The following is a 17,358-nucleotide window of genomic DNA, read 5'->3' as shown; positions in this document are numbered from 1 at the left end:
TAACCTAGGTTTTGTCATAATATGACAGAACGGCTTCCACGTTTTAATAAATCATTTATAAAGAATGTTTATATCCTGCACTCATTACCGCAACATATGTAAAAGCGCAATTAATATTTTAAAAAAACATTTAATTTCGTAACACTGTTCTGACATTTCCGTAATTCCGTGTGATGTAAAACTCACTAGAGGCTGCGATACAAAGAGATATTAAATTTAAAAATGTACGCTAGCAAATTGCTACCAGCGTTGTGGCGGTCTGAAAAAATAGTAGGATGATTACCAACGTACGACTACTCCATCGAATAATTTAATTGTTAAATATTGATTGTCTTAACTATTTTAAAACAAGAACTGGACAAAAATGTAGGTACATTTTTGTATAAACAAGAATACGTACCTACGGATAGTTACTAATCGGTGATTTAAGTAATTAAAATTCATCAAGAATACAAAAGAGTAGGAAAATAACGATTCTTGATATTTCAAATGTGCATTATGCGACAAAATATTTTATAGTAGAACGTGTATATCTAAAAGTTTTGCCAACGGAATTCACTCGATGCGGTTTTTGAAAATGTCAGAATGTGTCCATATGCGTTATGCACAACATAAAATCAATATTTTCTTGTTATATTTTTCAAGCACTTGATCCACAATGCTTTGTTCCGGTTGCTTTTGTATGATCATTTATAATTGCTCCTTTGTTTTTGCTACTTGTTGTAGTTGAGTTGCTTTTTTTCTCTTTTATCTACCATAGATATTATATTAACCTATACCTACCAACATTCAAATCAAATTTTATACGTAAAAATCTCCAGATAAACATATCTAAGTTTTGGCTGTAACTTAAGTTTTTTTTTTTTTCATACTGTTAAAGAGATATAGGTGTTTAGTAATAATTATTTAAATATGTTAATTCATCACGAATCCACTTTATTATCTTCAATTGTTGGATTCATGATCTATTATTCATATGCCTAAATGTAAAGGTTAAATTAAATTCATACTTGTGTTAAAATTATTTAAATAAAAATAATTTTAATTTTATAAATACATTTTTTAACCATGATAAAACTTTTACACACTAAAATAACAATTATCCTTAATTCTATGCTTATCACCAAATCACCAAATATCACAATTCCTTAAGTTAAATGTAATTAGCATCTATAAATTTGACATTTTCAAAGCATAAACACAACCTTTATTGATAAATTCATCTATTTCACTCTTGCTATATCCAAGACCATATAAAATTTCAGTTGTATGTTCCCCATGTTTTGGTGGTAATTTTTTTCCAGTAGCATTTGGTGGTGTCCTAGATAATTTGGGAGCTGGCTCTGGTGCCACTAAATTGTTGTGATCAATATAAAATGAATTTTTTGAGGCGTTACATTTGTTTTTGTTAGCTTCATTAAAGTTCACAACGGGTGTAACACATGCTTCTAGTTGATCAAATATTGCAATCCATTCTTCTTGTGTCTTTGTAAGGAAGACCTCTTCAAATTTTCGATTACACATATCTTGATCAGCCAATTGATGATAAATATCTTCTGACAGATCCAAGCCTTTGAGTAAATTCACATAAAACTGAGGTTCCAGAGAACCAACAGCCATAAACTGTCCATCTTTAGTCTTATATGTTCTGTAATATGACATTCCACCATCAAGAACATTCTTTCCTGGTTCTTCATTCAAGAAAGGTAAATGTCTTGCTCTGAATAGCCAATTACCCACATATGCCAAACCTTCAGTCATACTTGCATCAATTATCTGACCTTTGCCTGATTTAGTCCTTTCAAACAAGGCTATTACTATCCCAAGTGCAGTTAAAACACTTCCACCTGCAAAATCTGCTAAAATATTCATAGGCGGAACTGGAGGTTGTTTGCCTCTACATAACATTGAAAGTATGCCTGAAATAGATGCATAATTAATATCATGGCCTGGGTTATTTCTATAATATCCATCTTGGCCATATCCAGATAGCCTTGCATATATTAATTGTTTGTTTTCTTTCATTAAAGTTTCTGGGCCTAGTCCTATTTTTTCCAAAACTCCTGGGCGATAGGTATCAATGAGAACATCTGACGAAGAACACAGTTTCCTTACAACTTCTGCTCCTTCCTTAGATTTTATGTTAATAGATAACATTTTCTTTCCATTACACATAACATCAAAAGGGGCAGGTTGTATCTAAAAAAAATTAAACAATTAACCAGATTAGGTTCAGGAAAGGTTGGTAAGGAACCACACAGCAAGAAGTAAAATAGTAGTATAAAATTCTGGATTAAAATCAGCAATTTTTCATTATGGAATTTCGGTAACAAAATTAAGTTGAAAAAAAAAATTAAAGGGATATAAAAACAACACTAACTTTATGGATTACTGTTACTGTAGCCCCAAAATCGGCTAAAATAGTACCACAAACTGGTCCCGGTGCAAGTCCAATCATTTCAACAACTTTTACACCTCGTAAAGCCATCACTTTTCAAAATTGTAAGATAACAATTTCTATACTAATTACTAAATGACCTGCAATGTGCAAAGTAACAAATATATAATTTAACAAAAGTTTTAATGGACTCTGGGCGTTTCTGTTATCTGTAGTTTGTTTATTTTATTTTACTGGATTATTCCAGTTCAAAGTTCAAACTACAAATAATCTAGTTTGAAGTAAAGTTTAAACTTTGTAACTTATTTTTTTATGGCAATAGTAACTTAAAACTTATAGTCTTAGTATTTATTTTCCAACTCGAATTTCGAAATCACAAATGACCACAGAATACATTACTGAATGCTGACAGATTACATAGTAGATATGTACTTTAAAAGCTCTTTTCAGTAAATGAGTACGATGCTTTTATGTTCTGTCCTTCTCAGGTCAAATTTAAAAATATAAATACAAAATAATATTTTCAAGTATTCCATTATATGTCTATAAGTTGAATTATTATATATTTCTATTTCCTATTAGTTTTATTATCTATACATAGAAAAGCACTCTGTGATTCGCCCCTTCAAAATATATAAACACGACAAAACGAGAATACGAGTAAAGTTACGATTGGTCGCTGTGAACAAGAAATTTCAATATGTATCAACATTCTAGCCACTCACGATGAGACAAATTGACTGTTGGAATGATCGCCATCTGTCATTTTCAATTTCGTAGGGCAATACTTGAACTTCGTGCTCAATTCAATTTTATTGGTTTTTTCTGTAAGATGCGTTTCATCTATACAGAAAAGTATGATATAAAAAGTAAATGTTTCATGTAAATAATTAGAATTAACTATTAGTATTTCAAAAATGCTTATTAATTCTGCGTATACGTGTCTATTGTTCTTCATATCAACAATATTATTAGTGACAGCCGGTCGTGACTTCTATCAGATACTTGGCGTAACCCGTTCAGCAACAACAAATGATATCAAAAAAGCTTACAGAAAATTAGCGAAAGCCTTGCATCCAGATAAAAATCAGGATGATCCAGATGCATCCCAAAAATTCCAGGACTTGGGCGCAGCTTATGAGGCTTTATCAGACCCAGAGAAAAGAGAACTGTATGACAGGTGTGGAGAAGATTGTTTAAAGAAAGATGGTATGATGAACAATAATGATCCCTTTGCGAGTTTCTTTGGTGACTTTGGTTTTCATTTTGGTGGGGAATCGCAGCACCACGAAACACCAAGAGGGGCGGATGTAGTAATGGAATTAACTGTATCCTTAGAGGAACTTTACAATGGAAATTTCATTGAAGTAAGTTCTTAACTTTATTACACTATTAAATTATAAACATTGTTATTTTTAAACTATATTTTTCTTGTTTATCAGATCACTCGCAACAAACCAGTTATAAAGCCAGCATCAGGAACGAGAAAGTGTAATTGTAGACAAGAAATGGTTACTAGGAACCTGGGCCCTGGCCGTTTCCAGATGATGCAGCAAACAGTCTGCGATGAATGCCCTAACGTTAAGTTAGTCAATGAAGAAAGACTTTTAGAAATCGAGGTATATTTTGTATATTTCTAAAATACAGTGTAAACTCCATTTAACATCACCTTCAAAACATGGAGTTGGCATTTCTTCCTCCAAATAAGACTAATGTCTTGCAGCCAATGGATCAAAGCGTAATCAAAAGCCTCAAGGGTCACTATAGAAATAAATTATTGATAGAGCTAGTCAAATCCGAAGGTAAAACTTCTACTTATATGCTGATGTAGTAAATTTTTTATCTGAAGCCTGGGAAGAAGTGGAATGGACTTTGTACAAATTGACGAGGTGTAAATGGAACTGTAGTTTAATACCTACGATGACCTTCTAGTTAGTTTGTTCTAATTCATTGAGAAAAACGAGGATCAAGTAAAAGGAGATGATTTTCTTTTTCACGAAGATGCCTCAATATCACAAAATAAGAATAAAATAAATAAAAAAATAAACTTAATTACTGGGACTGGGACAATAGCTTTCAAATAAGGATTGTTTTTGTGTAATTACTAACAGTAACCGGAAAAATAATTTTCTTTTTCTAACACAGATTTTTTGTTGTTCCATTAAACGACAACCTTGAGTGTTGTTGCATAGAGTTTACATTGTATATTTAATTTGTCATCTTGGCAATACAGAATTATTTGTAACAAGTGAACATATTTGAATTCACTGATATTCATAATGTAGTGTCTTCTAGGTAGAAGTAGGTGCCCCCGATAACCATAAAACTAAACTAAGAGGTGAAGGTGAGCCTCACATGGATGGTGAACCCGGAGATCTCATAATTGTGTTCTATACTGATAGGCATCCACAGTTCACAAGGAAAGGAGATGATCTCTATACAAATGTCACAATATCTTTGCAGGTATGTTTGAACAGGTGTAATTGAATAGTCTATATGAATTTCTATGTCATTCAATAAAACCAAGTGGAATACATGCTACAAGTTTCTATTATAAATAGTCTAAATATTTGTTGGCTTAACTAATATAAACTATATATTGTATACCAACTAATTTTTGTATTCTCTTGTTATATATATATATATTTGCCATTTAAATGCATTTATTGTTTTATCATTAATTAAATGATTTAATAACTAAACAAGAGAAACTCATTTTGTAAAATTCATTCTGGAACATATTTGACATAGTTCACACTCAATTAAAATTTCAGTACTAATAAAATTCTGATAACACATATGCTGATAACAGCTTATTTTAAAAGAGAGAATATTTCATATGAATTTATATACATGTGGAAATTTATTATAATCATATGAAAATTGTTATAAGAAATTTGTTTCTATAATAGTACAAGTTAAGTGAAATCAAAATTACTATGACAAATAGATCTAGCATTAGATCAACTATGGCCTAATTATCTAGTATAATATGTTGATTATTTGACTTTTGAAAAAAAAATTAATGTTGCCATTTGTTAATATAATATTTTTATTACAGGATGCTTTAACAGGCTTCACACTAGAATTGAAACACCTTGATGGCCACAAAGTGACTATCTCAAGAGATAAAGTGACATGGGCTGGGGCCCGTGTCCGTAAGAAGGGTGAAGGAATGCCCAACTTTGAAAACAATAACTTAAATGGAAACCTTTATGTTACCTTTGATATTGAGTTTCCTAAGCAAGACTTTACTGATGATGAAAAGGAAGGTATGTATCGCGTTAGTTTACTTAAACTTATTTATAAGGATTAGGTGTCTTATTCTTAAATATACTATAATATAAATCTCAACTAGTAGTATAGTAGATTTTTATAGACTAATTTGCGCGAGTACCTTCTTTTTATTTTAAGTTTATAACATTTATTGAACTCAGTCAGTAAAGACTTAGTCCGCGGCAAGAATTTGGCTTTCTTTTTAAACACGTAAAACTTGAATAAAAAAGGTTGTATATTCCTAACTAGTCCTAAATTATACACTAACTTTTATTGAAATTGTTTCAAGATCTTAGAATAAACTAAAACATAAATTAAAACTCAAATCTGCTTACTCAGATTTGTTAAACAACTTTTTGTATGAAATTTGGCATTTTTCACAGCTATATTGATACATACAAAATTGTTTTTATTTTTTAGTGTATAAATAAAAATATACCCTTAATTTTTCTAATTCCCACACGGTTTTTGTTATGCAATTGCTGTTGATACATATTATAATGACGCTTAACAACTTTTATTTATTTATTTTTTATTATAATTAATTGCTCATGTGAAGCTTTTTAAAACAAAAGCAAAAATCTTGGGAACTAAAGAGTGACAATAGACATGTCCATTCTATGCCCTTGATTTGATTACTATAGTCGTATTTTTAATTAGACGAAGCCAACTGACAGTAGCTAATGTCATTTTGTAAAATAATGTTGCCATATTTAAAGTAATAGTGATGCGTTCAGTTCTTGTTCAATCAGATGAATGAACAATGAGTGTGAATAGTCAATCATTTCAAACAATAAAATAATATTATTTCTATTTCAAAATTGTATAAAAGTGCTCTGATATAAGTTAGGTACTAGTACTATGTAACTACAATCAGTTTTTTGACGTCTTATTACAAAGCGCGGCGCGGCGACTAGTGCCATCACCGATCATTAATTCAGGGGTTTTTACTTTGTCACGACACTATTTTTATTTCATTAAAAACTGACAACACCGTAAACGTCAGTTGATATCGTCTAATTAAAAATTCGACTATAGCAGTAAATTTAGAAGCTTTGATAGCATGATTTTTTTATTGACAAGTGTACATTATGTCCTATAAAACAAAATATATATGATATACCTATTATATATGATTATATGTTTTGGTATATGTGGCTAAAAAAATTTAATTAAGAAAGTTTTATTAATTAACATTAGTTACGTCTTTGTAGATTATGGGCCACAACACAAATGAATTTAAAATATTATCATATTAACAAATTATCCTTTGTTACAGCTCTACGGAAAATACTTAAACAATCACCAAATAATAAAGTGTATAATGGACTCTAGTTAATTATTGAAATTAATTTATTTAAGTAGTAGTGAGTTTGAATGTGATTGTGAATTGTCGTCGATTCGTGCATCTACAATTTTTGTATAATAAAATGACAGACTTACTAATAACTCTTTACTTATTTCCTACAAATCTAATAATTTTACAAAATATCCTTATAAATATACAAATCTATAAAATATGATAAAACTCACTATATTTTGTCTTTTAATTCAAAGTTAACACAATAACCATCTTATCTAAAAACATACTTTAAACTCAAAGACTGTTTATGACACATTTAGGTATTTCTAAATTATTTTAAGAGCAATACAAACAAATATTCAACAGCTATTTGCTGGTAGTATGTATAAAGTGGCTATAATATCACAAATAAATTTTGTTTAAAATAAAATGATAAATATCCACACTATTGCACAATATAAAAACGATTTAATAAATATAAAATTAAAAAAAAACGATAGTGCAACGGGCGGCCTATTGGTCTCCACTCTCTGTCTTTGCCGATGAGTAGGGATGTCTACCTATACAAATTTAATGACGAGGAATAAGTGATACCTGTATCTTATATTCCATAATAAACATATTTTATTATATCGTATCGTCTACTACCAATATTTGTATGCAAATGGAACTTCTTTCCTGAATACAATTTTTAATATATCATTTATTATTTCTATATGAACAATATAATTTTTTTTACCACAGAATACAAGCTGGACCCGTAGCAACAACATTTATTGCTAAAAGATTGCATACAACATTTTTTGCCTAAATTTTATTGATTTTACACATCAGTATAAACTTAATATGAAATATTATTCTTTGTAAAATAATACTTGCTATTTTTAACCGACACGGAAATATCAATTCGATCGACGTGATTCTTTTTGTGTTTTAAATTCAATATTGATACGTCATATTTGACGTAAACGTCTACGATGACGATTCATATTAACCTGACTTTGACAGTCAGGCTAGAAACAATAAAATATAATATTTATGTATTTAAGTTATGAGACATGAATCGTGATCTGTAGGGGCAGCTGTGGCAAGATGTGGCGCGGCAGCCATTTGTAAGACGCTATTAACAACCGCCCGAGCGAGATATCCCAACGTAACGGTCGCGGTCGCACCAGCTAAAGAACAATCGGATACCGGCTGCCCGCTATCCTGCAATATGAATGGTCAATGAATGATTCATATTTATAACCTGTATAACACATATTTCTAAGAATTACTGAACCTGGACGAAACATAAGACTGTTCTTTAGGTTGGATATTTGCGGGAAAATCATTAAACAATTATATCGATATGACTTAGTTTCTGATAAAATACTGGACAAATACAGTTATTTACCTTAAGGCATGTTTACGTAACCCCTAAAAAATTATTTATTTAGGAAAAACCTTAGAGATTACCTAACTATAATTATTTATTTTATTAAATCTCCAAAGTCTCCAAAGGTTTACAAACTAAATAATAATATATCCAGAGAGCATGAGTGTAGGGTGTGTGTGTGCAACTGAAGCCTGATTTAGTGTCATTATCCATTGACAAATGTCAGATAGTGTTCTAAACTCTGATTTTTCATTCCATAGAATTCTGACATTTCATAAGTGTTGCTACTAAAAAAGTTCTCCAACGAAAAAGGGACAAATTTGACCTATTTGAGGGCAATAAAAAATGAAATGCTACGTATTTTAATGTTTACCTACAAAAAGGTAAATCTAAATATTTACTCAAGTGACCTAATAATACAAAATTAACAAATATTTCAATATTATACTATACTTTATTTTATTCTTTAGCTGGCATCACTGCCTACTAATTTCGGGTTTTGTAAACCTTTTAAAAAAATGAAATGTTAGCTGTTAAATGTTATTTTTATTGTTTGTGATGAAAAGGGACGTAATTATCACTCGCCGAAAAATCACTTTTAATGGACCGCACTTAATAAAATGGTCACATTCACTAACAAATAAAATGTTTAGACACAGATGTTCAGACTAGTATTGAAATTGAAAACTGTGCCCGGCCAAAACGGTTTGTAATCTCTGACATTTAAAAAAATGATAGCTGTCAGAATTCTACGGAATTAAAAATCAGAGTATAGGGATATCATTTTTGAAAGAGTTGCTGCAACTACTTGCCTATATTTTTTTTATACTATATTTAATAAATACTAGCATTTCAATCAACGTATATAACAAAGATATATATATAGCAGTTGGATTACCTTCGCATATGTAGAGTGCGCGTCATCCAGCAATTTATCCAGATCCAATGGTTGTTGGAGATACAGCTCCGGGTTTCTTCGTAATATTGTCGCGAGGACACAGAGTAGTTCCACACAAAGTTGGCGACGAGCCGCTGACGGTATACGGACTAGTGCCTCTTCTACTAATAATGCAAATGATAGTTCCGAACGGGACATGTTCACTAGGGTTGGTTGAGCTGGTATTGCATGGCCCTAGAAGTTTTTTGTCATTAAGATCGATAATTCTTAAGTATGATATAGTTTGAAGTTATACTTAAGCGCGTTAGGGAATGATGAGAGTAAATTATTACGATGCGCGCGCACACCGTCACAAAAAACCGACACCCTGAAGTTAGCTATAATCAACATTGTAACCTCTATCTGAGGCGTTCCATTTAAGGCTTGAAGTGCAAGCGAGAGCGCTGAACGAGCGACAAAGAGACACAATCGGCCTCCGCGTTCGACAGCATTCGTTCATTAAAAAATTGACATAATTGTATTTATGTATGTGTACAAATTAATGTAACTTCATCAAGTCAATAGTGATTTCCATTTACCTCCTCTATATCCATACAAAATATCTATCAAACGAATAAAATTAAAATTTTCCTTTGAAAAATGCAACCATTCCAGAATTATGATGTTGTCACGTTCAACTATCGTCAGTAAACCGACTTAACAGACAACCGATTTTTGAAGTGAAACTTCTTTATCAGGGTTGGAAAAAAAATTAGTGTAACATTTTTTCGTTACGCGTCACATTTTTCGGTTACGCGCCATGTTGCTTTTTGAATTCAAACTTCTTTATCGGCGTTGGAATGAAAGTTCTTTATCGACGTATGGGAGAAATTTTGTAGCAAATCTTCACGTTTTTCGGTTACGCGCCATGTTGCTTTTTGAAGTCAAACTTCTTTATCGGCTTTAGAATTAATTTTTTATCGACGTATGGGAGAAATTTTGTAGCAAATCGTCACGTTTTTCGGTTACGCGCCATCTTGTCCCTACCACGGTTGATACGAAGAGATTCGAAGCCATTAATAACAAAAATATAATAACGATAACAATGATACTAAAAATTCTATTACAATTTATGAAATTCTGTAATAATCTTAGCAATAAGGTAAAATGAAATAATTGTATTTGTATTCATGTCTATGATAATAAAAGCCTTTTGTTAAACTTTATCTAATTTAACTTTATTTAACCAATTTCGTTAAGTTGCATATAGTAGATCATTTTTCGAAAAATAAGGTCATAAAGTTTCACTTCTTACGTGTGTACACCTAGTACACGCACACATTTTTTTATTTTTTATTTACAAGATGCCTCCAGAAAATTGCAACGAAAAATATAATAGACTTTATATTTGCAAATAAGGAAAAAAACTCATGGCTTTATATTAAGGATAATTGTATTTATATACAATCATAGTTCGCCCTAGTATTGTTTCAGAATCTTACTCAAGCTTATGCAAATATGTAAGGATTTCTTACTTGAACAATAATTCCTTGCGGTGTACTCAATAGAATATCCCAAACGTGCACATAAAAGTGTTTAGGAACTCGACATAGGCAGCCTTCCAATTGCCGTCTCTGTAACTGGGTTAATCTGGAATTGTAATATGATAAGGTGTCAACATTGTATATAGTCAAACATCATATTTCAATTTAGAACGTCAATATAATAACAAAAAACATATTATCGAAAAAACCTAGATTATAAGGTCAAAGGTTAATTCCATCAAGAAGTTGGTCTGTGCCAATAGAGAACTGGCGTGGTTATGCTAACTCATATAATCCTTTTTTGCTACGCGTCATTTCATTTATTCACAATAGTTATATACTTTTAATTTCATTTGAAGTATCAAGATTATTACTGTCGAACTAGTAGTGTTGTGAACATAATAAATAAGGTAAATGTAAATTAGAATAATTCTAATATACAATTATTGTAGCGACCTCAAATCTCCGTACAGACTACTAAAGTTATTAAGTAATTTTCAAAAAGGGCGCTGAACCGTTTAATTAGATTTTTATTACATATTTTTGTCCCACTATATTTCGGAATTTGCTAAAGAAAACATATACGTAATAAAACGCGGTATAGTCTAAAGACTTTAGCCTGGCCCGCTAATAATATAAGCAAATAGCTAGGTGCGCAATTTCTTATTCTCTATGACAGGTACCGATTTGCGGGGTTTGTTTGCAAGTAGTTAGTTTGTAAACTATTATACTACAAACTACTCAAATGGAAAAAAAATCATGTGTCCAATTCACACGTGGTAGAAGTGAAACCTTCAAAAACAAAGTTTTTATAATTAAAATATGTAAATGAGACTTTTTCTCTATCTAAATGTAGGATCATTTCTTTAAAAAAATATATATTTTAATGTTAAATTTTTATTTATAACTTTAATATCAATCTTTAATTTGGTAAAAACTAAAATAATAAAAGTTTGAAATAAATTCACAAGATCCAACGTGGGAGAAAATGAGATAGGAAGCATTATACAGTGTATAAACTTTTAATTAAGTGTAGTACGATGTTTTCACTTCAAAAAGATTCTATAACTAATGATTTGTAAATAAAATTTATAAATAATCTAATTTTATAATTAAACTACTTGACTTACTTATTTAATTTTCATCAAATCTGTTTTTTTATTTCAGAAAATGTTCAAATACACACTAATTTAAAGTTTATACACTGTATAATGCCTCCTATCTCACTCTCTCTCACGCCAAATCCTATTAATTTATGTGTCTGTCTCTTTTTACTGTCGCTTTTTCCGTTGCATCCGGTTTGAAATCACAACGATTCTAAAGAGCGCGCCAATAGTTAAGCTTTGCCCTTAAGACATAGAGTTTTGTTTATTTTATAAATCAAATTATTACAAGACACCGCCTTTGCTTAAACTTCCATACTTTATACACTAAACAAGCTCAATAATCTTAACAATTTCTGTACTTTAAAATAGTCCTTACCCCGCTTCATCAGCCCAGTCGGATACAGTGAGCACCCTTTGAAGCAGGGTCCGTAATTTGAATGGCGATAGACTTTCGAGGGTGGCATCAGCTTTCTTTTCGTTGGGGAATAGTTCCAAATATATCCGAATCGCTTCCAACACCCACCCTACACGTATCTTTAGTATACCACGGAACATATCAGGATTTGTGGCAATCAATCGGCCACAGTACAGCACGACTTCCTGTAAAATGTAAGTATAAGACGTAACGTAGAACCTAACAAAGGATGTATCACCGGAAATCGAAACCATCGGAATGATCATGTTAACACAGAAACTAAGGTGTTTCACTCTAAGGTAACTATAAATTTTACTTTCAAAATTTACAGGTTTACGTGGGCATTTTATGTTTCCACCTTACATTTAATAAGTAAATCTATTCTATTATTCCTAATCTTGTAAAGTCTCATAAAGAAGCCGTTTCACTAAAACTCAGTATGTGATCATCTAACTAACTTAAGTTTTTGTTTAATGTTGAGTTTATCTATTCACTCTACGGGGAAAAATGAATAAATTTCATTATCATTCTTATATCTAAATCTGGTGTACTATAGACACTAGATTTAATTTGATTTAGGTTAAACCAAGAAAGTAACAAAAAATATGCAAATTGATTAGTTAATAAAAAAAACAATAACTGTCCACATACCTCATTGAATTGTTAAGTCTTTCACGTTTTTTATTTATGGTATCAATAATTTTTGTAAATTATTTTCTTTTTAAAGCTTCTCATCTACTAGCCTATGGAAAAATCACTTTTAACTGTCCATATAACGGACAATACTATTTTCAAACTATTTATATTTTAATTATTCAAAGGTATTATATCTTTTGACATTAGTTTACGTTAATTTACCTGTTGCAACACAGCGCCAATGACGTCATAAGGTTGAATAGTTGAATACATGACAGATTGTATTTCGCCCGGCGTCATTGGTTTATCGAAGACAGTTTCCTTTTGACCGATCACACCGACTGTTAACTGCAAGCATATTTTAATATTTTTGAATTGTTTATATAAATTTATGTACCGTGTCCGAGGTACATCTTAAGGTAATTAAATGTATTTATCATTCCATGAGCACTAAGGGGCTATTTGACAGTATTTAAAATAAAGTGTTATTGATGGGATTAATAGATATGACTTGAGAGCATTATGGAGTAAAGATTATTAGTAATCATTAATTTATCAAAGTCAATAGTTTTTTTTGACGTGATAACGTTTTATAAATCGATGAACGCCGGTTGCTGCACGAAAAATCATGACTCATCGTTCTCACGTTCGCTTGAGCCGAGCGTGCAAGCGAGAGCGCGGAACAAGCGATAGAGAGGCACGATCGGCCTAAGCGTTTGGCTTGCGACGCATTTATCTCTTCCACTTTAGAGACAGAAGAGAAAATTGTTAATACAGAAATCTGAAGCACAGATTAAGGTTATGGTACCACTGTTATCACATGTTTAAAGCATCACATTTTTTTCCTATAATTGTTTTGTTAGTTTATATGAGGTGTCTCAGTAAGAGTGCACTTTTTAAAATTGTAATATTTTTGTTTTCCTGCAAGTGGCAAGTCTGAAATTTGACAGGTGTCACCTCAGTTTATTCCGATTATTAAAAATGGAGCATTTTTTGAAAGAACAACTCCTTATAATTGTGAAAACTCATCACAAAAGTAACGCTGAAAACGCTCGCAAACTTCACCAAATTTTCAGCCGAGAAAGTGCACCTAATGTGTCAACCAATCGAAGAGTGGTCAAAAAATTTGAAGAAACTGGGTCAATTATGGATTATAAGAATCTATTGCGTCAACGTACCGGTCGGTCCCTTGACCGACATTGCTGCTGTAAACGAGAGTGTCGCCGAATACCCACGAACATCAATTCGACGCAGCAAATTTTGACTAAAGACCTCCACCTTCATGCGTACAAGATTCAGTTAACTCAAGTGCTCAAATCAGCAGACCAAGGAAAGCACCAGCAATTTGCTCAATGAGTAATGGAGCAATGGGAAGTCGATGCCAATTTTTCGAAAAAAGTCTTTTTCTCCGATGAACAGAACAAATTATCTCCCGAAATTTTGATGTCAACTAGCCACCAAGATCGTGCAATTTAACGCCGTGCGATTTTTTCTTTGGGGTTTTGTGAAATCTCGAGTTATTTGCGAATAAACCTGAAACCATTCCTGAGCTCCAATCGGAAATCCAACGCGTCATCGGTGGTGTACAGCCACATCTCTGTGCAAAAGTCATGGAAAATTTCATGAAAAGTGTAATGGCCTGACATCCGAGCCGTGGAGGTCATTTGCCGGATATTTTATTCCATACTTAATCGGAACATGTCTTCTTTACAATACAATAAAAATATCAGAAGTATGTCATAAAATACTTGTCTTTATTTAAAAATTAAAAAGTGCACTCTTACTGAGACACCCTATACTTATGCATTTTCTTTAGAATTAAAAATAAATGTATTCATACCTGCTTTCCGTTAACGAGTACAGTGGTAATGAAGGGGCTGATAGAGTCCACAGTATGGTTTAGCAACGATGAGCAGTATCGCACTGCGCGCCACTGACGAAGCACGCCGGCACTGTGGTACAGGCTTTTAAGGGACTCCAAGGCACTCATTCCACTTACCTGAAATATATTTATTCATTTGTTTAAAAAAGATTTATATGGTTCGTAAAACTTATACCCGCTATCAGATATCTACTGCAATATTTTTGATATACGTCGAAAATATTTTTGAAGTTATACTTACTTCTTTAGGCGCGTTATGAAAAATTGATGAGAGTGAAATTTTACGATGCGCGCGCACGGAAGATGCTACGGCAATGGACATAATTTAAAAACAACATTCGAATAATAATATAATTTATGTTACACTTAATGTAAGAGAATAATAATAAATATTTATTTATTTAATATTTCAAATGTAACCTGAACTTTATTGACTATAATGACTCCTTTTCCAGTTTTTGATTATTTAATTGTAATTATTTGCATGCAATCAAAAACTATTTTTAATAATGCCAAAGAAGTATAACTTATTACGCGCGTACATAATAACACGCACAACTTTTTTTATATTTATTTATTTGGAAACTCGCCCAGTAATAATAAGAAAGAATAATTCATTTATAAATAAAAATTTAAATTATTCAGTTCATATTATCATTAAAAAAATCTTATTTTCCTCATACAAATATTTTTATCAACAGTCCCACACATGTAAGTAAAGAAATCATATTAAAAGATTAACATTATATGACACCTGTATACTACTCCATCCCACCCCAACCCCCTTGTAAAGACATTAAGAGTAGATTCAGAGTAGACTCCCGTATGTCATAAATAAATGTCAAATCCAATACATTTTTGACGTACGAGTCTCATTTCCTAAAACTTGTTAAAACACGTATTAAACCCACCTCATACATAGGTCCCTCCCTATCCATCAAAATACCCCACAATTGACTCTGTGCATATATATTCTCTGTGGATCGCAAAGCTTCGACTACATCTGACGTAGATCTGTGCTTGAACGACTCATAGTTAAGAATCTGTTCTCTATATGTTAGTGTCCGTGGCACATCAGTTAACGATTGATAGCCAATGTAATCGTGCTGCAATTGTTTGAATTGTGTGAACATCTCCGATGGAAATTCACCTTGACTCATGAAGTCTAGATGCTCTGAAATATTTAAGAGAAATCACATATTAAAAGGATTTGTATTCGATGGACAATATTTATTTCTGTAAAATATTAATAACTAGCTGACCTGGCTAACTTCGTTCCGCCCTACAACCTTATAATATCGTTGTTACTTTAATTTAACTTATTTTAGGATTTCATTAATGTTAAGTATTACATTAATACAACTTTTTTGCAAATACAGAAATGTTTTATTGCTTGCCATTGCGAAAGAAGAATGGCAGTTTTACACATTAGACATCTCTCTAGCGTCAATATGGCGATAGTGCATGTTAAGCACTTTCTGATATCCAACATCTTTTGATCAGGATCAAAGCATGGTTATGCATCTCCTCATTCACCTCAAGATCGGAATTTCTTGAACTGACACGAATTCGACGTAAAGTGATGCGTAGTTTTGTCAACAGATGGCACCATATGGTTTTTGCATTCGTAAAATTAATTTATTTATTTATTGTTATTCGATAACTTATCCGATATTTTATTGCTTATTCTGCTATTCGGGACAGAAACAAATCCAACAAATCAAAAACCATGGCAATCGGTCCAGCCGTTCTCGAGTTATAAGTGTTGTAACAAACACGACTTTCTTTTATATATATATATAGATAATAATCTAGTGACGCATAAAAACCTAGTCATGGTCTCACATTGCATCAGTTTCTATGATCATTTTTATTTCATAAACATGACATTCAACAGGGTGATCAGCATTACTTCAAACACATTTTGATTTGAGATATTATGTCGGTTTCATCTCGATGCTTTCCTACACCACACGAGCGAGTGATACATGTGTCTATAATCTCTGGGATTAAAGTCTTGCTGAACCCACTAACTAGCCCAACCTTGAAATTGGCATAAAGTTGAAGCTGTTGCCAAAAAGTAAAAAAAAAAAAAACTAGCCCAACGCTGCTTCTCAAATATGTATCATTGGTACGGGAATATATAGGCTGATGGCTTGTTGGCTGCTGGCACATTACGTGTTTACAAACAATACATAGCTTATAACATAAATATGTTTATAGCCAAAATATAAAGGAAATTAAAAAAAAATAATATTTCTTTTTATATGATAGACAGAGCTACAGAACGTATATTTCAAAAAACTATTTCTAAAAAAAAAAAAAAAGTCTCACCTATGCAAGAGCTTGATATAAGATTCTGCAATCGCCCCAGTCTCACTTTGACCCCATCACAGTGCCCCTTCTTCAGCATCGCGAAGAGATCTAACATCTGCTTAAAGTGGGGGTCTCGCATGTGTTCTTCACGAACTAATAGACACACTGTTGGCCTTCCCGAAAGACGCCAATATCTGATAAGCAAGTAGGGAAATTTTAAATTACAT

General features: G+C 31.9%; 3 protein-coding genes across 8 annotated transcripts in view; 1 reads left to right on the top strand and 2 right to left on the bottom strand.

Annotated features, from left to right (window-relative positions):
* Positions 1 to 1,043: 1,043 nt before the first annotated feature.
* Positions 1,044 to 2,771, bottom strand: LOC125055986 (alpha-methylacyl-CoA racemase). The gene is made up of 2 exons (XM_047658789.1): positions 2,381 to 2,771; positions 1,044 to 2,199 (listed from the first exon to the last, which is right to left on the bottom strand). The coding sequence occupies exons 1-2, from the start codon at positions 2,486 to 2,488 to the stop codon at positions 1,171 to 1,173; spliced, it is 1,137 nt and encodes a 378-aa protein (XP_047514745.1). The 5' UTR covers positions 2,489 to 2,771; the 3' UTR covers positions 1,044 to 1,170.
* Positions 2,772 to 3,152: 381 nt separating this feature from the next.
* Positions 3,153 to 7,123, top strand: LOC125055987 (dnaJ homolog shv). Its single transcript, XM_047658791.1, has 5 exons — positions 3,153 to 3,765; positions 3,841 to 4,017; positions 4,694 to 4,861; positions 5,460 to 5,670; positions 6,954 to 7,123. Exons 1-5 carry the CDS (start codon positions 3,316 to 3,318, stop codon positions 7,007 to 7,009), a joined length of 1,062 nt encoding a protein of 353 aa, XP_047514747.1. The 5' UTR covers positions 3,153 to 3,315; the 3' UTR covers positions 7,010 to 7,123.
* A 511-nt stretch (positions 7,124 to 7,634) lies between these two features.
* The window catches only part of LOC125055982 (probable phosphorylase b kinase regulatory subunit beta), a 22,833-nt gene continuing 13,109 nt past the window's right edge, over positions 7,635 to 17,358 (bottom strand). For all 6 annotated transcript variants that reach the window (XM_047658778.1, XM_047658780.1, XM_047658781.1 and 3 more), the window contains 8 exons: positions 17,150 to 17,325; positions 15,727 to 15,989; positions 14,774 to 14,932; positions 13,156 to 13,281; positions 12,259 to 12,482; positions 10,768 to 10,882; positions 9,254 to 9,487; positions 7,635 to 8,186 (listed from right to left, as the gene is read on the bottom strand). In XM_047658778.1, the coding sequence (XP_047514734.1) occupies positions 8,022 to 8,186; positions 9,254 to 9,487; positions 10,768 to 10,882; positions 12,259 to 12,482; positions 13,156 to 13,281; positions 14,774 to 14,932; positions 15,727 to 15,989; positions 17,150 to 17,325 (1,462 nt within the window). In that variant the 3' untranslated portion in view covers positions 7,635 to 8,021. The remainder of the gene's footprint in view (positions 8,187 to 9,253; positions 9,488 to 10,767; positions 10,883 to 12,258; positions 12,483 to 13,155; positions 13,282 to 14,773; positions 14,933 to 15,726; positions 15,990 to 17,149; positions 17,326 to 17,358) is intronic.

This window comes from Pieris napi, chromosome 14, assembly GCF_905475465.1.
Source record: "Pieris napi chromosome 14, ilPieNapi1.2, whole genome shotgun sequence".
Lineage (NCBI taxonomy): Eukaryota > Metazoa > Arthropoda > Insecta > Lepidoptera > Pieridae > Pieris > Pieris napi.
The sequence above is the reverse complement of the archived record's forward strand: the minus strand, read 5'-3'. Positions and strand labels throughout refer to the sequence as shown.

Bases quoted from the DNA above. Each gene is read 5' to 3' on its own strand.
- LOC125055986 (XM_047658789.1), bottom strand. From the start codon at position 2,488: ATGGCTTTACGAGGTGTAAAAGTTGTTGAAATGATTGGACTTGCACCG. The intron at 2,200-2,380 runs GTTAGTGTTGTT...AATTTTTTTTAG, and splicing joins CAGTAACAGTAATCCATAAA to ATACAACCTGCCCCTTTTGA.
- LOC125055987 (XM_047658791.1), top strand. From the start codon at position 3,316: ATGCTTATTAATTCTGCGTATACGTGTCTATTGTTCTTCATATCAACA. The intron at 3,766-3,840 runs GTAAGTTCTTAA...CTTGTTTATCAG, and splicing joins ACAATGGAAATTTCATTGAA to ATCACTCGCAACAAACCAGT. The intron at 4,862-5,459 runs GTATGTTTGAAC...TTTTTATTACAG, and splicing joins ATGTCACAATATCTTTGCAG to GATGCTTTAACAGGCTTCAC.